Source organism: Berghia stephanieae, chromosome 9 (genome assembly GCF_034508935.2).
Source record: "Berghia stephanieae isolate SIO BIC M18660-M18661 chromosome 9, UCSD_Bste_1.3, whole genome shotgun sequence".
Lineage (NCBI taxonomy): Eukaryota > Metazoa > Mollusca > Gastropoda > Nudibranchia > Aeolidiidae > Berghia > Berghia stephanieae.
Window position 1 is genome coordinate 39260793 of NC_088368.1, and position 20000 is coordinate 39280792.

At 36.8% G+C, this 20000-nt stretch overlaps 1 protein-coding gene across 1 annotated transcript; it reads left to right on the plus strand.

Annotated features, from left to right (window-relative positions):
* Nucleotides 1–8099: 8099 nt before the first annotated feature.
* Nucleotides 8100–17949, plus strand: LOC144979385 (uncharacterized). The gene is made up of 3 exons (XM_078926034.1): nt 8100–8340; nt 15884–16354; nt 17630–17949. Exons 1-3 carry the CDS (start codon nt 8289–8291, stop codon nt 17692–17694), a joined length of 588 nt encoding a protein of 195 aa, XP_078782160.1. The 5' UTR covers nt 8100–8288; the 3' UTR covers nt 17695–17949.
* The last annotated feature ends 2051 nt before the right edge of the window (nt 17950–20000 follow it).

Here is a 20000-nt window from a genome sequence, read left to right on the forward strand (position 1 = left end):
GTTATTGGGCGCAGGTTGTTTACGGGTCCTTTCGTTTTTCCTGGTTTTTGTATTGTAATTAGGACACCGCTGTTTATGTCCCAGTCTTTGTGTGTTGAGAATGTTTTGTTCATTATGTTTGCAATGCTCAGATCCAGGGAGAGGGTACCGCATTTCAGCAATTCAGCGGGAATTTCATCTTGGCCTGGGGATCTGTTATTGTTTAGGCACTTTATGCTATTTCTAACTTCAGTTGTTGTGATGCTGTTGTTTAGGTCTCTAGGGTTTCCTGAGAAGGGCGATATTTGTGAGACTTGTTTGTGAAATTTCTGCTGGAAGTGGTCAGTTACAATGTCAAGGATATCGTTGGGATTTGTTGTCTGTTTGCCAAATTTATCCTGTAGTTTTGGATTCTCGAATGGTTTTCGGTTCAGAGATTTCGTCGCTTTGAACATAGACGATGCGTTATTTTTGGACTTTTCTATGTCTTCCACTTTTTTTGTCTAATTCCTCGTTTCTGTGTTTTATTGTAAGTGATCGAATTGAATGCAGTATTTTGTTTCGTTCCGTTTTCAGGTTTATTATTTCTTCCGAGTCTTTCGTGTTTTGTATCCTGATCCTAAGTTCTTTTTGTTGCCGCGATAGATCGTTAATAGCGATGTTAGGCGTTCGATTTGGTTTGTTCTTAGTTGTATTAATAGAGCCTGCACTTTCTTCCCCCGCATATTTCATTGCCGCTTGCGTCTCTTTCCATTCATTGTTTGGATTACTGTTTTGCTTTATTTTCCATAGACTTGAGTTAAGTTCATATTGGTAATGAATGCGACATTCTCGCTCATTTACTATTTTTGCCGTGTTTATTTTGACTGCCGTTTTACCTTTCTGTCTTCGTTGTCAGAAACACATTTAAAAAAACGAAAGGACCCGTAAACAACCTGCGCCCAATAACATTACTGAATACCATAAGAAAAACACTGTCAACTATTGTCCTCAACAGAATTAGACCGAAAATAGAAAATTATCTATCACATAGCCAAAGCGGGTTTCGCCAAGACCGAAGCACATCGGACGTTGTATGGACACATAAATGGTTGGCAGCAAAGGCACTCAAAGAAAACATATCCATAACAATATCCGGAATCGATATGTCCGCAGCCTTTGATACGATCGACAGATGAAAACTTTTGGAGATATTAACAGAAATAGTAGACGAAGACGAGCTCCGAATAATCCGATTTCTCCTCAGCAACACAAAGATACAACCAAGGATATACGGGGCCACAAAACAGACGCAGTTCGAAAGTAACATCGGGACCCCCCAAGGAGATAGTCTGAGCCCGATTCTGTTCACAATATACTTAGAACACGCTCTGAAAGAAGTTCGAAAAGTCATTCCAAAACCAACGACTCATATTGAGAACGCAATCCCTAGAGAAATCGCCTATGCAGATGATGTCGATTTTATTGGATCAACACCAGCAAATATAGACATCATACAAAATACCCTCATGAAATATAACCTCCAAGTCAATGCCAATAAAACCGAATTTACAACAATATCGAGGAACAAAGATGAATGGAAAAGAACAAAGAAAGTCGGCTCACTAATTGGAGACACCGAGGATGTACAAAGAAGAAAACAGCTATCAAACGCCGCACTCAGTAAACTCACCAATGTATGGATTAGAGGTGACAAAATAAAGAGAAAAACCAAACTGAAACTGTACCATGCTCTTGTAAAACCGGTACTTCTGTATAACTGCGGCACTTGGGCGTTGACAAAATCCGAAGAAGAACATCTGGATGCCTTCCATCGCACACAGCTAAGAAGGGTACTGGACATCAAATACCCCAAAAAGATCTTAAATGAATCACTCTATAAGATCACAAAAGAAAGACCAATCTCCCTTGACATTTTACAACAACGATGGCAACTTTTCGGTCACATACTACGCAGGGACAAAAACATACCAGCAAACCAAGCCATGTCGGGATACTTCCAAAAACACGGGAACCTTTTCAGAGGAAGACCGATCACAACACTCCCCGTGATCCTAAACAAAAACCTCACAACACTTGGACAAAGCATTAGTCTCATAACGGCAGGGGACCTTGAAAATCTGAGAACCCTAGCAGAGGACCGGCAATATTGGAGACACCTCACACAGGAAATACTGGAAACAGCCAAGGCGACCCGATCTTTCGGTCGAGACGCGAAAGGCATCTAAGTCAAGTAAGTCAAGTATTATTTTTATTGTTATTATTATTTACTTATTAATTTACTTGATGGGGCGGGGAGGGGGGTCGGGGGGGGGGGGGAGGGGCGGGGAGGTATGAGGGGGAAGGTGCACTCTTTATAATTCTATCTTTTCATTGATTAATTTTCTAAAAATTAATTCATTAATTTGTTAAATTTAGATTTATGTTAATTCTGACTGACAGTCCTAGCTTTGTGATCTTTCGAAATATCACTTGTCAATGAATAATATGAGTAGCGTGTTAGAGTTTAAGCATGTTTCCTTTGTTCAAATACTTTTTCTAACCCTCTCCTTATCAACTAAAAGAAAATAGTCCCATTTGTTACGATATAATCAACATTTTTCTTGTTCAGATTTATGTTGCATATTACAAATTGAAGAATAATCTTTGTTTAATTTGTAAGAACCATATCATGTTGTCTGGTAGAGTTTGTTTTTGTTTTTGTTTTTTTGTTTTTTTGTTTTTTTTTTTTTTTTGCTTTTTTGAGGGGTTGCAAACAAAATTATTTTGAGTATGCTTTTAAAGTAGGCATAACATGTTGGGAAATACTGAAAATGGCCAGTTTGGAGAGGGTTTAAGTTTCTTCTTCTTCAAGTCTATAACTTAAGATTTTGAAGATTTCACAGACCACGGTATTTATTGCTAGATGATATTGTTGTGATGATATTGTTCTGAGGATTGGTATTTTATGTCGGCAATAGACATTTTAAAATGTGCCCCTTTTGAATTTGGCCTTTATAGAAATAGGCTTTTTATTTGGTAATGTCAAGTTTTAAAGGTGTGACCAATGGATTATCTCATGGAAGTGTCTTGGGTTCAATACTTTTTATTATATACATTAATGACTTACCAAATAACAGTATATCAAAATGTAGATTGTTTGCTGATGACACTAACATTTATAAAGAATCTGATCAGCATGATATCATTCAGGATTATATTAATTCTCTTTTTGAATGGCAAAGGAAATGGCAATTATAATTTTATATCAACAAGTGCAAAGTATTTCATGTTGGAAAGAAACATCCTAATCACTTCTTTTACTCAGATACACAATTTGAAAGAGATCTTAGTATCTTTTTTGACCCACATTTGAACTTCGATGTGCATATTAATGATTGCACAACTAAAGCTAATCGCATGTTGGGAATCATATACATGAGTTTTACTTATATGAATAATAGCATGTTTCCACTTAAAACTATTATAAGACCTCTGTCTGTCTGTTTGTTGCTTTAGGTCTCTTCCAACACAATTGAGGTTATATGAGAGACCGCTGAAACAAAAAAACAAGCAATCCAACAAAAATAGTACAAATGTAAATCAAAATCATAACCTAAAGATATCATAAGCTAAATTATAAATAACCAAGAACAAACAGGCAGAAGATTTACAGAAAAAAAATATCCCCTGTCAAAAATACAATCACAAACCAAAGAAGCAGGATAGGCTAGTAAAGAAAAGAAGAAACGACATCACTATCGGATCGTACACCTATGCGAACATCATAGGTATATGATTCAAGGGTCATGCTCCCATCCAACCACCCGCTATTATAAGACCTGGTCTTGAGTACAGGAACAATGTTTGGAGCCCGATATATCTAAGGCAGTCAAAAGGTCTTGAAAATATTCAAAGACGAGCAACAAAATTGCATCCCGGGCTTGAGAACATGTCATATGACGAACGTTTAGCATTCCTCGATCTACCTAGTGTCAAATACAGAAGAATTAGGGGAGACTTAATTCAGCTCTACAAGATAATACATAATATAAATGATATAAATCCATCAATTTTGTTTACATTTTCCATGATTACGTATACCAGAGGCGACAAATATAAAATATATATTCCTAGATTTCAGACCAATAAAGACAGAACTTATTTATTATAGGTATAGTGAAAACATGGAATAGTCTCTGTATTAACACAAATAACGCATGTCCTTTGAATCAGTTTAAAATCTTGGTTTATAGGGAGTTAAAATCTCTGAGATTTCAGTACGACTAATATGTTTTATTCTATTTCACCCATCTTTTAAAAAAAATACTAATAGTAGTGATGGTAATGGTAGTGATAACAACAACAACAACAATATTAATAATAATAATAATAATAATAATAATAATAATAATAATAATAATAATAATAAAATAATAATAATAATAATAATAATAATAATAATAATAATAATAATAATAATAATAATAATAATAATAATAATAATAATAATAATAATAATAATAATAATAATAATAATAATAATAATAATAATAATAATAATAATAATAGTAATAATAATAAATTGATTAATTTATTAATTTTTAAATTTAATTTGATCTTATTAATTTTTATTCATTTTTATCTATTTATTTGTTTGTTTGTTTCTTTAGTTATTTATCCATTTATGTATTTATCTTTTAAACTTTAAATTGTCATGTGGATATAATTGTTTCCAATAATTTCATGATTTTGTAGACTGGTTTGTAAATGTTGACACGTAAAATGCATGACATCTTAAGCTATGTAAAATCATAATTTATCAGAGACTTATGTATGCTTATTATCGTTGTTGCTTTCATGATTATTTTTGTCATTAATATTTCATTGTACTATGAACTTTGTACAGTTTATGATTCATTCAATCTTGACAAATTTTCAATTACCAGTATTCTATGATAGTATTTTTCGATTTTACGTTGCCGTATTTTTTTTCTGACATTCAGAGTTGTCTAAAACGGTCTACAATGATACAATGCAAGCTATATATGAGATTATATAATTGTAAACTATTGTATCAGGCATTTAAAGGATAATTCCTATTACGCCTTTAATAAGATAAGACAAGATTATTCTTTTTATCCTTATTATTATTACGCCATGTCGACCCATTGCCTAAAGCAACAACCATCCGTCAAGCCTTGACCTCTAAACACAATTCATTGCCAACCCTCTTTGTCACATACGCTACGATTGGTTGAAATGGACGTGACGTCATGACAACCAAACGGATTGGTGTTAATTGTGTCACAAAGGGTATGTATCGTCTTTGGCTATTTAATATGAATGACATGGTATAAATTTTTTTTTAAGTGAGCTTTTATTCACTAAAGTGCTCAAAGCGCTTTACAAGAGTCCCTTACAAACAGCAACACGTAACAAGTAGAAAAAGACATAACGCCTGTTAGGGGTGGGGGGGGGAGAGATCCTAAGATCTCATATATTTAAATTATTGACAAAAAAAATCAAAAATTGAAGAAAAAACAAACAAAAACAGTGCAACTTTTAAAATTTCAGTAGGGATGTGTTTCATGTTTAAGCAATATTCTTGTGATCAATTTTTTAAAGATAACTTCTTCTTCTTCTACTTCTACTTCTTCTCCTTCTTCTTCTTCTTCTTCTTCTTCTTCTTCTTCTTCTTCGTTTCCAAGATCTGACTAACATAACATAGGAAAGAGGTGGTGGCAAGCAGGGACGATCATTTTTTTCTTCGGTAGAAATAAGTTTGAGAGAGAGAGAGAGAGAGAGGGAGAGAGAGAGAGAGAGAGAGAGAGAGAGAGAGAGAGAGAGACTGAGAAAGAGAGATAAAGAGTGAGAGAAAGATAGAGAGAGAGGTAGATAGGTAGAGACAGAGATAGAAGTGGGGGGGGGAGGGGTGGTATGAAAGTGTGCATGGATTAGAGACAGGGTCTCTAAAAAGACAGTGATACTTGCTTGAGGCTTTCAAACTGCCTTTTGTATTGTTTGGAGATTTATTTGAAGGGACGGTGAGGGGGGGGGGGTATGGAGGGGGGGGGGGGGGGGGGGCCACTCTTTAAAATTAGATCTTTTCATTGATTCATTTTCTAAAAATTAATTCATTAATTTTTTAAAAATTCATTTTTATGTTAATTCTGACTGACATTACGAGCTTTGTGATCTTTCGAAATATCGCTTGTCATTGAAATGCCCCCCCCCCCCCCCCCGCCCTCCTTTCCTTTCCCCAGATAAGATATATTGAGTATTATTCTTTTGTTGAAATTCTTTTTTTTAAACCCTCTTCTTAACAACTACAGGGAAATCGTCACATTTGTTACGACATAATAAACATTTTTCTTGTTCAGATTTATGTTGCAGGTTACAAATTTAAAGAATAATCTTTGCTTTATTTATAAGTGCTTAATGTTGTCTAGTAGAGTTGTTTTTTTTCAAACAAAATTATGATCAGCATGTTTTTAGGGTTGGCATGACATGTTGGGAAATACTGAAAATGGCCAGTATGGAGAGGATTAGACAGTTTTATTTTCGTCTTCATCCTTTTAGTCTGTAACTTCTGATTGTGAGTATATCACAGACCACAGTATTTTTCTCTCTAGATGTAATGATGTTGTTCTGATAATTGATCCTTTTTTTTTTGGACAATATTTTAAAATGTAATTTGTACCGCCATTGTCTATTGAATATGAATGATATAGTAAAAATAGAAATGTGAGATTTTATATAAAGCAATATCCACTAATGTGCTCAATGCGCTTTACAAAGGTCCCTCCCTGACCAACAGCAATACTTAACATGTAGGACGGGACATGACGCCTGTTCGGTGATATTACTTTTTTTTCAGACAGAGACAACGCGGTTAACGGCCCGGTACTCATTTTACACCCGAGTACGGTGAGAGAATATAAGTAAAGAGCTTTTTCCAAGGACTCAACAATGCGCCGAGCGGGGATCGAACCCAGGACCTTCCGATCCGAACGCGGGTATCATACCACATAGCCACAATAAGTTACAAGTATTCTATTGACGTTTGAGTGGGCTCATGTCTTGACTAAATTTTTGTGGTGCGTAACTTGTTTTCAATTTTTACAGTGTAAAATCTCTAATTTTATGTCAGCTGTTTTAAAGTAGTTTTTTTTTATAGGTTTTAAAGCAGAAAACTTTTTCAATATGGCATCAATACGGTCCAAAATCTAGATTCATTTGGGACAGGTTGATTCAGAGGTTGACGCAGGTTTTTGCAACTTTTGGTAGAGGGGAGGCTGGGAAAAACCAGAGAAGCGCGCTCCATTCTAATTGAGCTTTTATATAGAGCAATATCCACTAAATGTGCTCAACGCGCTTTACAAGGGGTCCCTGGTCAACAGCAACATTTAACATGTAGGACGGGACATGCCGCCTGTTAGGCGATATTACAATTTTTCGGACAAAGATACCGCTGGTAACGACCAGGTACTCATTTTACACCTGAGTACGGTGAGAGAATGTGAGTAAAGAGCCTTTTCCAAGGACTCAACTATGCGCCGAGCGCGAGGCTCGAACCCAGGACCTTCCGACCCGAAAGCGAGTGTCATACCACTAGTCCACATAGCCGCACATTGATGAAAGATCTGACTATAGTGTGCATCTGTGTGAGTGTGTCTATGTCAATATTGTATTGGTACAAATGTGTAACCAAATGACAAATTGCCACTTTTTAGAGGACAATAAATATTTATTATTAAATACGTATTCATTGCCAAACTTGTTTTGAAAGAAACGCCAGACACCTTCCCTGCGATTGGTTAAAACGTACGTGACGTCATGAAAACCCGTCCCAGCATTTTCATTTGTTTCATTGAGTTAAAATAATATTATATCGCCACCGGTCAATAATGACTGTGAATGAGATAACAACACGTTGTCTATTGACATTTGAATGGGCTCATTGTCCTGACTAAAATACTGCCCCCACCTGTTTGACAAATTAACTATTCATTGCTTGACACAATAACAACTCACTGACCACCTTTGTAAGACAATATCTCTAATCCCCGACGACCCTGCTTCAGCAAAGTCCGCCAGACGCCAACGCCATGATTTGGTGTGTCACATGTACGTGACGTCATCACAATCCAACCAATCAGTTTCATTCAAATCATAAACTCATATATCGCCATTTGGCTTCAAATACGAATGATATCGTAAAAAACTTTCCTTTTTTTCATTCGAGTGAGCTCGAAAACAGCTCACTATGTTAAACATCAAATCACTTCCTAGTGATATCAAGTGATATAATTTCTAATGATAACAAAATGGATGTTCTTCGAGGGGAATATTTTCGCCAGCTACAAGAAATACAGATCCGTGAGTACTATGTTATCTTTAACTCACTCAATCCTAGAGATTTTTTGCTACTTTTCAAAATTGGAGAAAAAAATGTATTAACTCACTGAATCCTAGAAATTTTTGCTACTTTTCAAAATTGGAAAAAAAAAACAACTTAAATATGAGTATGTATATTGATAGTTTTATTCAACTACCATTAACATGTAAAAATTAAGAATATTAGCTTTGATACGACGCCTATAATTTGTCTCAGAAAAAAAATGTAATAATAAATAGGCATGGGGTATAAGTAACCCGTGTAAACTACGGATATAGTCGGTGTTTGGGTTGAGTGAGTTTAAAATATTAATTGTTACTAGTGTGCATATGTGTGAGTGTGTATATTATATGTCAATATATTATGTTGTGTATGTTATTTAATGCTATTTATTGCGATCGATTCATAGTTTGTCTTGGAAACTTCGAATTAAAAAAAAAGAGTATTTATATAGCGCAATATCCACTAAACGTGCTCAAAGCGCTTTACAAGGGGTCCCTGGCCAACAGCAACACTTAACATGTAGGATTAGACATTAGATTAGGCGAAATTACATTTTTTTTTTCGGACAGAGACAACGCTGTTAACGACCAGGTACTCATTTTACACCTGAGTAAGGTGAGAGAATGTAAGTAAAGATTCTTTTCCAAGGACTGAACTTTGCGCCGAGCGAGGCTCGAACCCAGGACCTTCCGATCCGAAAGCGAGTGTCATACCGCAAGACCACATAGCCTCACTTATATCAATTGTTAAGAGTGTGTATATGTGTGAGTGTGTATATTACATGTGAATATATCACGTTGTGTATGTTCTTTAATGCTATTTATTGTAATCTTTTCATTGTATTTCTTGGATACTTTCGAATTTTTTAGATTTCAAGTAGCCAGATCTGGTTGAGTGAAGCCTAACGTGATATCGCCCCCTATTTATTTTGGTAACCACAAAAATTAGAATCACTGAATCTATAAAAGGGGGTCTCGCTCGGTAGCTCAGTTGGTAGAGCACTCGCTTCAAACGAAAAGGGACCAAGATCGATCCCGGGTGCAGTCGAGATTTCCTTTCCCCCCCCCCCCCCCTCATGCCCCCCCCCCTCCTCTCCTTCCCATGTCCAACCAGCAGTAAATGGGTCTATTAGACCTGGGGGGGGGGGGGGGAGTACCTTGCGATAGACCAGCGTCTTATCCAAAGGGTAACATGCAATTGTTTTTTTCCCCTATGTTAACGCTATAAACACTGGGATGAACTCCGGCTCCGTGGGGCTTACGACTCTGAAGGACTTCTAGAAAAAGGAGAAATCTATGAAAATGAAACGGTCTGTATGTCTTGTCCTGTCTGTTTGTTTGTTTGTCTGCTTGTTTCTGCTAAAGTCCAGTTGACATTTAAAATGACAAAATAATAATTTGTGTCCTCTCGTCTCAAGACGGTCTTCTGTCGGGCTGAACTGTGTAATTAAACGTGAAAGTTTTGAAATGTTATTTAATCCTTGCATGACCAAATTGTTGATTTTTCGGGATAAATTAAACTTAGTGAGAGCAAGGTTTATCCCCTGAAAGTTGTGCATTTATGAATTTTCCAAGATATTGTTCTAGTAGAATGAAGCCTAACGTGACATCGCCTGTGTTGGTTTTTTTTTTTTTTTTGTTTTTTTTGTTTTTTTTTTTTTTTGTTGTTGTTTTTTGTTTGTTTTTTTTTTTTTCTTTGTTTCTTTTTTGGTTATCATTAAATTAAATGTAATTTAATCGAGCTTTTTTATAGCGCAATATGTACTAAACGTGCTCAAAGCGCTTTACAAGGGGCCAACAGCAACACTTAACATGTAGGATGGGACATGAATCCTGTTAGGCGATATTACAATTTTTTCGGACAGAGACAACGCTGTTAACGACCAAGTACCCATTTTACAAAAAAAGAAAAAAAAATTAATTGAGCTTTTATACAGCGCAACATCCACTAAATGTGCTCAAAGCGCTTTACGCCTATTAGTCGATATTACAATTTTTCGGCCAGGTACTCATTTTACACCTGGGAACGGTGAGAGAATGTGAGTAAAGAGTCTTTTTCAAGGACTCAACTATGCGCCGAGCAGCGAGGCTCGAACCCAGGACCTTCCGATCCGAAAGCGAGTGTCACACCACAAGACAACATAGCCGAACAATCATAAAGTTGTAATCACAAAAATAGTGTTACCACAGCGTAAAACTGACAGTAGCAATCGCATGCTACCCTTTGTGGCTAAATGATATCGTTGTATGACACTGTCCTTCGAATTGTAAGGTCTTGAGTTCGAGTCCTGCTCTGACTAAGCTGCGCATAATTGAGTCCTTGGATTGAGCTCTTGACTCATATTTTATCACCGCATTCAGGTGTTAAATGAGTTTAAAAATGAGCTTTTTTTTGCGCAATATCCACTAAACGTGCTCAAAGCGAGTATCAGGCAATTAACAGTTTGTGTGTGTTTTGTTTTTTTATGTTTTTTTTTGTTGTTGTTGTTTTTGTTTTTTATTTGTGTGTGTGTGTGGGGGGGGGGGGGGTGTTCTATCGGATGACATTATAATATCGCCTAACAGACGTCATATCACACCCTCCATGTCATGAAGTCGTGTTGCTGTAAAGTCGTGTTGCTGTAGGTTAGGGTCCCCCTGTGTAAAGCGCTTTGATGTGTAATGGTGACACGTCTGACCGGTGATCACAAGGTCTGAGGTTCGATCCCAAGTCGAGATAGACTGATTTTTGGGGGTAGTTTTTTTTTTTCTTGTATTTATCTTTCTTGCTTTGTCTGACGCCTTTCATACACACTTGTTCAATTCTTTATCTTAAAGCGCTTTGAGCACGTTAAGTGGATATTGCGATAAATAACGTTCACTTTTTAAATATTTTTTGGGCGTGTGTTAACCCTCTCCTTACCTGCCATAGGAAAATCGTCCCATTCGTTACGATCCAACCAGCACTTTTATCATTGATTTATTTGGTAAATCACACAATTTATAGAAAAGTAGCCATAAAAACGTGACGCTGTGTGTAGAGTTCATTTTGATGATCAATTTCATGCATAGAATGTATTCGTTGCTTTTCTGTTTGAGAAAGAAAATACTATTTTTGTGTTGGGTGGGTGTGACGTTTTGGAGAAAATTCTGAAAATGGCTGGTAAGGAAAGGGTTAAAAATATTTTATTCTATGTGACTTAGAGAAACCGTTTATTCTGTTTATTATAAGATATGAAGTGAGTAGAAAAGTGCCAGAAGACAATAGAGAATAAAAATTATTCGCGGCGGTGGTGGGGTTCGAACCTGCGACCTTATTGGTACGACAACTCCGCCTGGCAGGTGAGAGCGTGGCTCTACCGTGTGAGCTATCCACGAACACAAAATATTCGTTTCAAACCCAAGTCATTTTATGCGGTCTAGTAGTATGGCACTCGCTTTCGGATCGGAAGGTCCCGGGATCGAGCCTAGTTCGGCGCATAGTTGGAAAAGTCCTTGGAAAAGGAATGAGTACCTGGCCGACAACAGTGGTGTCTCTGTCGGGGAAAAAAATTGTAATGTCGCCAAACGGCGTCATGTCTCGTTCTACAAGTTACATGTTGCTGTTGATCAGGAGCCCTTAGTTGAGCGCTTTCAGCACGTTTAGTGGATATTGACTTATATAAAAGTTAAAGGTTTTGATTTTTTTTTAATTCTGTCTGGAATTTTAAAAAAAAACAAGACCATATATTTAATATTTTGGCCAGCAGTATCATCCTTCAAATACCTCTCGATTAAAATATTCCAGCCTCATCTTGTCAAACCTGGGACTTGAAGGACGTCATCAAGAAAATAAAAAAAATAACCAGGCATGGCTTGAGATTTTTTTTATCTTTCCCAAACCAGGGTCATGTTAATCAATCGATATTTGAAGGATGAGTTTCCTGGCCAAAAGTACCCGTTTTTTGTTTGTTTGTTTGTTTTTTGTTTTGTTTTTGTTTTTGTTTTTTTGTTTTTTTTTGTTTTTTTTTTTTGTTTTTTTGTTTTTTTTTGTTTGTTTTTTTTTTTTTTTTAGGGGGGGGGTTGTTTTTTTTTTTAATATTGTATTTGGTTGGGTTTTTTTTTTTTTTGGTCTTAGACTTATCTTTTGACGTCATTTTAAAAAAAATGTCAATGCAGAGCTGCCTTTGTGAAATTTTAAAATTCGTAGTTTCCAACGGAAAATAAGAAATATTCACTTTAAATATCTTTAGACATAAATAATTTGACCTCGGCATGATCCAACAACTGCTCCTAAGTTCTGAGCTTGGGTTCTGAGGAACTAAATGTTCCTTTTCTACAAGAATTATTCGATCAACTAGGAGAATACAGTTCTGTAACTGGAGCAAACATTCGTAGAACTAGACAGGTGGGGTCAATGTTAGACACTTAAGTTACCGATGGTTACGTTCCGTCTTAATATCACATTGCAACCATCTTTCGCGTTTGATTTAGTGTCTTATACTATTGACTATATGCCTGTCTATCCGTCTATTTATCTATCTGTCTGTCTGTCTGTCTGTTTGTCCATCCATCCATTCGACTATCCATCCATCCATCTATCTATCTATCTATCTATCTATCTATCTATCTATCTATCTATCTATCTATCTATCTATCTATCTATCTATCCATCTATTTATCTATCAATCTATCCATCCATCTATCAATCTATCTATCTATCTATCCGTCTATCGGTCTATATATATATATATATATATATATATATATATATATATATATATGAGAGAGAGAGAGAAGGAAGAGAGAGAGAGAGAGAGAGAGAGAGAGAGAGAGAGAGAGAGAGAGAGAGAGATTATGCGGTTAATTTCTGACATTTTACACGGTTTAGTCCCTTGATTGAAGCATAGATTTCTTCAAAATGGCGACCAATCCTTTCAACACGATCAACACTGTATTGAAAAAAGTTACAAAATAAAAAGATTGTATGCATGAAGGAGATTGATCCATACGACATAAAATCGGAAAACTGGACAAAGACTTTTCCAGATTTATCCTCCAATCACGTACCTTCATCTATCTATCTATCTATCTATCTATCTATCTATCTATCTATCTATCTATCTATCTATCTATCTATCTATCTATCTATCTATCTATCTATCTATCTATCTATCTATCTATCTATCTATCTATCTATCTATCTATCTATCTATCTATCTATCTATCTATCTATCTATCTATCTATCTATCTATCTATCTATCTATCTATCTATCTATCTATCTATCTATCTATCTATCTATCTATCTATCTTCTATATCTATCTATCTATTATCTATCTATCTATCTATCTATCTATCTATCTATCTATCTATCTATCTATCATCTATCTACTATCTATCTATTCTATCTATCTATCTATCTATCTATCTATCTATCTATCTATCTATCTATCTATATCTATCTATCTATCTATCTATCTATCTATCTATCTATCTATCTATCTATCATCATCTATCTATCTATCTATCTATCTATCTATCTATCTATCTATCTATCTATCTATCTATCTATCTATCTATCTATCTATCTATCTTATATCATCATCATCATCATCATCATCATCATCATCATCATCATCATCATCATCATCATCATCATCATCATCATCATCATCATCCATCCATCATCATCATCATTATTATTATTATTATTATTATTATTATTATTATTATAGTAGTAGTAGTAGTAGTAGTAGTAGTAGTAGTAGTAGTAGTAGTAGTAGTAGTAGTAGTAGTAGTAGTAGTAGTAGTAGTAGTAGTAGTAGTAGTAGTATTATTATTAGAGAGAGAGAGAGAGAGAGAGAGAGAGAGAGAGAGAGAGAGAGAGAGAGAGAGAGACTGCATTGTAGAGGGTGGGAGCTAAATAGAATAAAGATATAAATGTCTGTGTGTGCGTGTGTGTGTTTATGTGTGTGTTTGTATTTGTGAAAGAAACATGAGGGAGACAAAGAGAGAGAGCGAGACTGGTAGATAAAGAAAGGGGAAAAGGAGGGAGGGGTGGAGCAAAGAATAGGTAGGGATAGTAATAAGAAAGCCCTTCGTTTCAAAAGAAGTCAAAGTCAACCAATGGGAAACATATTGACCAATGAGATTGCAATTTAAAAAATGGGACTGGTCAAATCATTTGTTGCATTGTTTCCATTTTGAGTCAGATGACAGCTTGAAGAGGAGGGGGTGGGGCTTAATTTGTAATGACTTACATGAAATCGTATAATTGATTCTTCTTGTTTGAGCTGCAACCTCGAGTTATTTAGGACATGCCACTCGTTATCACAACCCCTTGTGGTCAATTGTCAGCTATTAAACTCTCCTCCCCTTTTTCTTTGGGTTCACTCACATCGTTTATTGTCTCAAAAGACTCCACCCTCCCTCCCATTCCGAATGAATACACGCTAAAACGAACCTCTCTCTCCCCTCTCTCTCTCTCTCTCTCTCTCTCTCTCTCTTTTTATATATATATATATATATATATATATATATATATATATATATATATGTGTGTGTGTGTGTGTGTGTGTGTGTGTGTCTCTATCTATCTGTCTGTCTATATATCTATATATCTATCTACCGAACTATCTATCTAGCTATCAAATTATCTACCAGTTTGTCTTTCTGTTCATTTATCTATCGCAATGTCTGTAGATCCCAATAAATGTCCAGTAACACAAGAGTATATGAGAAAAATTTGAAAAAGAAGATATGAAAGAAAAAAAATTGCAAACAAAAAAATGAAGGGAAGAACGAAATAAGTAAAAGAAAAGAAGAAGAAAAACAGGAGTAAAAAAGAAAGAATGAGAATAAAGAGAAAAATGAAATGAAGAAAAAGAAGAAAAAGGTAAGAGAAAGAGAAAGAAAAAAGAGATTAGTGAGAAACAAGAAATTAATAACATAAAAAGAAGAAAAAAAAACAGAAAAAAAGAAAGAAAGAAATAGAAAAGAAAGGAAAATGAAAGATAAGAGAATAAAAAGAAAAAAAAAAAGAAAAGAGAAAAAGGAAAAGAGAAAAAAAATGAAAAGAGCAAAAACAAAATGAAATATTTAGAGAAAGAAGAATTAGAAAAAGATAAAAGGGAGAAAAAACAAAGAGGAAGGAAAACAAAAGAAAAAATAAATGAAAAAGAGTGAAAGAAATTCCCTTAGATACTACTACTACTGCTGCTGCTGCTACTATACTACAATACTACTAAACTTCTAATCTTATACTACTACTACTCTACTACTACTACTACTACTACTACTACTTCTACTACTACTACTACTACTACTACTACTACTACTACTACTACTTCTACTACTACTACTACTACTACTACTACTACTATACTACTTACTACTACTACTACTACTACTACTACTACTACTACTACTACTACTACTACTACTATCACCACTACCCATGATACCGTCTCAACGCGTCTGGTTCCCGATTTAATAATTTTCTTCTCTTTAATTCATTCGTTTTTATTTTGTTTTTGTTTTTTCTCTTTTTTTAAACTCCCAGATAATCTCCGAAGAGCAGGCTATGATGTTGTCGCACCAAATCTCCCAGGACAAGGGCAAGGGCATGTTGTCAACCCTAACAACAACAACCCCACTGATGAAGGCTTTGTTGACGATAATGAGATCGTAGAAGAACCAGTCAACAATAATAACAATAATAATAATAACAACAATAATAACGATAGGCCCAGAGCTGTCCCTGTGACCCGGATTAGAGACGAGGGATTCTGCGAGGAGATTTTTCGGCCAATGGAGTTCCTCTACAAACCAGACGACGACTGGAGGATTCTGTGGCTGGCCGACAAGGAGGGCAAGGAGTTCCAGGAAAAGGCTTACTCCCTGATGCGTAGTCTGTTTCCCCTGTGGGTGAGCGCCCCCAACAGACGGCAGACGGCCCAGCACATCCTCCGACTGTGTAACGCCGTTGGAGACAGATGTGTGGCCAAGTTGAACCAGGCCAGGAGAGAACAGGGTGAGTTTTGCTGTAAGCTTCTATTGACAGGCAGGCTGTCGAAAAAAAAGTCAATATCGTCTAACAGGCAACGTGTCCTGTCCTACTGTATAGTGTTGTTGTTGACCCCTTCTTAAGTGCTTTGAGCACGTTTAGTGGATATTGCGCTTTATAAAAGCTCAATTTATTTTGTCTCACACCTTAATTGGCCACTTTGAGATCGTGTGCAAAACAGAACAGAGTTCACAGTATCATAAAAGTCTTTGGAGTAAAGCTGAAACAGAATGTCTTCAGAGACGACTCACCCCCCCCCCCACACACACACACCACCCTCCCTTCGTGCGACTACACATGGTCTAGTGGTATGACTCGCCTTCGGACCCAAAGGTCCAGGGTTCGAGTCCCGCTCTGAGTCATTGGAAAAGGCTCTTTACTCACATTCTCTAACCATACTCATGTATGACTAATAGATTTTTGACCAATCAAAACGGAGGGATTTATGACACACCCTCGACTCAATTTGACAATAATTAATATACCTGGGTGTTTGCAGATGACAGAGCGAAGAAAGTTATCGTCCCTCTGTTCTTGTTATTTTTGTTTGTTGGACCGCTAGTTGTGTGATGAGTTCTCACTAGATTCGCTCAGTCAGACTATAAATATGACGTGTACATAATATATGAGAGGGGTCCCGATAGCTCAGTTGGTAGAGCTCTCACTTCACACGAAAAGGGACCAAGATCGTTCCAGTTTGCAGTCGAATTTTTTTCTGAGCCCCCTATCTACCCAGCAGTGAATGGGTAGATGAGTCTATTGGATTTGGGGGAAAGTACTTCGCGATAGACTTGCGTCCTATCCAAAGGATATCAAGCAATTGCTATTGTCCGCTTCACGCTATAGAAACCGGGATAAACTCCGGCTCTATGGGCCCAATCGCTCTATAGGACTACAACATTATATATGCAGGTCTGACATCCAGACCAACTTATGGGTCTGTTAACATTGTTGTAAAGGACAACGTTTTGCATCATTTTTCTTTTTGAGATTTCCATTCCAACAATGAGCCCAAAAAGAACCCCATTCCTTATGGGCTCATTGGTGTACTGGAAATCTCAAAAAAGAAAATAAAATGACGCAAAATGTTGTCCATTACAACAATGTTAACAGGCCTGGGTTCGGATCTGTATATTATATGTTCACATTGTTTCAGATTGTTTTCTGTGGTACTTTCAGATTCATATGTTCCTGTTATGTTTACAATTATTTTATTTGGTTTATTGTTTGTTTTTTTAACAGCTGAAGAGCAAAGGCAGGCGGAAGAGGAACGACAACAAGCTGCAATGGAAGCTGGTAGAGATTAGGCAGAGTAGCAAGGGGAAGTAACAACAGGGGAAGTGAGCATTCTTTTGATGTGACAGAGATGAGGAAGAGTAGCAAGGGGAAGTAACAACAGAGAAAGTGTCAACAGGGGAAGTAACAACAGGGGAAGTAACAAGAAGAGTGGAAGAAGTAGCAAGAGTGGAAGAAGTAACAACAGTGGAAGAAGAAACAACAGTGGAAGAAGTAACAACAGTTGAAGAAGTAACAAGGGGAAGTAACAACAGTGGAAGGGGAAGTAACAACAGTGGAAGTGAGCGTTCTTTGCGATGTGTGTTGGTGGTGATTGTGGATTGGTGTTGCGTGAAGCAAAACAAAAAAAAATGTTAGATGTTGTGTTATTTTTTTATTCTATAGATAGTATGAAGTTGACGTTACTCGGGTCTTTGTTTTTTATTTTTGCCATCCGCGTTTATGAGTAATTCTCACTAAACTGCATTAACCAGATTATAAAAGTTCATGGTTATACATAGTTTTGTGTGTTGGTCCGTTTTACTTCCGGATGGCAATGTTGTGAGCTTCTAAGCCAAGCACATACTATCCACATTGAACACGTTTGTGTGTGTTTGGTTATGTGGGTGGTTTTTTTTTTTTCTTGTTTTTTTTTTTTTTTTAATTCAAACAAACTTCATCAAAACATCCAAACTGTCTTCTTTATTTACAAATCTATTCAGAACGGCATTGAGTAAACAAATGAGAGAGAGAGAGAGAGAGAGAGAGAGAGAGAGAGAGAGAGAGAGAGAGAAAGAGAGAGAGAGAAGAGAAGATAGAAAAGAAGAGAGGAAAGAGATAGAGAAGAGAGAGAAGAGATGAGAGAGAGAGAGAGAGAGAGAGAGAGAAAAGAGAAGAGAGGAGAGAGAGAGAGAGAGAGAGAGAGAGAGAGAGAGAGAGAGAGGCCAGTGGAAAAGTATGTTACATTTTAACTCTATAATGACCGTATTTTGTGCGTTTGTCTGTGTTTGTATTTGTTTATTTTTCAAATAAAATCCATCAAAACAACCAACTGTCTCCTTTAAGCATCATTTTCATAATGGCATTGAATAGTGAGGCTATGCAGTCTAGTGGTATGACAATCTCTTTCTTATCGGAAGGTCCTGGGTTCGAGCGTCGCGCTCGGCGCATAGTTGAGTCCCTGGAAAAGGCTCTTTACTCACATTATCTCACCATACTCAGGTGTAAAATGAGTACCAGGCCGTTAACAACGGTGTCTTTGTCCGAAAAATTGTAATATCGTCTAACAGTCATCATGTCCTGTCCTACATGTTCAATGTTGCTGTTGACCAGGGACCCTTTGTATTACATTTTTTTTTCAACCGTAGACAACGCTTTTATCGGCCAGGTACTCCTTTTACACATGAGTATGGTTAGAGAATGTGAGTAAAGAGCCCTTTCTAAGAACTCAGAGCGGAACTCGAACCCTGGACCTTTGGGTCCGAAGAAGAGTCATACCACTAGACCACGTAGCCGCACGAAGGGAGGGTGGTTGGCGGGGGGTGGGGGGGGTTTCTCTGAAGACTTTCTGTTTCCGCTTTACTCAAAGGACTAATGTTGTGTTTTACATACGATATTAAAGTGGCCAATTAAGGAGCAGGCACTGGTGTGAGATTTAAAAAGAACTGAGCTCTTATATAGTGCAATATCCAAACGCGTTACAATGGTCCCTGGCCAACATAGAGACTCATAGTCTGTGCTGGCCAACAGCAACAATAAACAGTAGGACGGGACACGACGCCTATAAGGCAAAATTACAATTTTTTTCGGACAGAGACAACGCTGTTAACGGCCAGGTACTCAATTTCTCGCCCGGTGAGATATTGTGAGTAAAGAGCATTTTCCGACTCAACTATGCGCCAACAAGTCTCGAATCCCAGACCTGCCGATCCGAAAGCGAGTGTCATACACTAGACCACACAGCCGCACTCGCTTTCGGATTGGAAGGTCCAGAGTTGTAGCATCGCTCGGCGCATAGTTGAGTCCTTGGAAAAGACTCTTTACTCACATTATCTCACCGTACTCAGGTGTAAAATGAGTACCTGGTCGTTAACAACGTTGTCTTTGTCGGAAAAAAAATTGTAATATCGCCTAACAGGCACCATGTCTCGTTCTATATGATGCGTGTTGATGTTGATCAGGGACCCCTTGTAAAGCTCTTTGAGCACGTCTAGTGGATATTGCGCTATATAAAAGCTCAATTATATTTTTAAAACCTCACACCAAGAGCGCACTATCAATTTGAGATCACCTTAAAGTGTCAATCAAATACAAACACGGGTCCCCACAAAAAGGAACA

Excerpts from the sequence above, each read along its gene's own strand:
- LOC144979385 (XM_078926034.1), top strand. The coding sequence starts at position 8,289 with ATGGATGTTCTTCGAGGGGAATATTTTCGCCAGCTACAAGAAATACAG. Across the intron at positions 8,341-15,883 it reads GCTACAAGAAATACAGATCC|ATAATCTCCGAAGAGCAGGC; the intron begins GTGAGTACTATG and ends TTAAACTCCCAG. Across the intron at positions 16,355-17,629 it reads CCAGGCCAGGAGAGAACAGG|CTGAAGAGCAAAGGCAGGCG; the intron begins GTGAGTTTTGCT and ends TTTTTTTAACAG.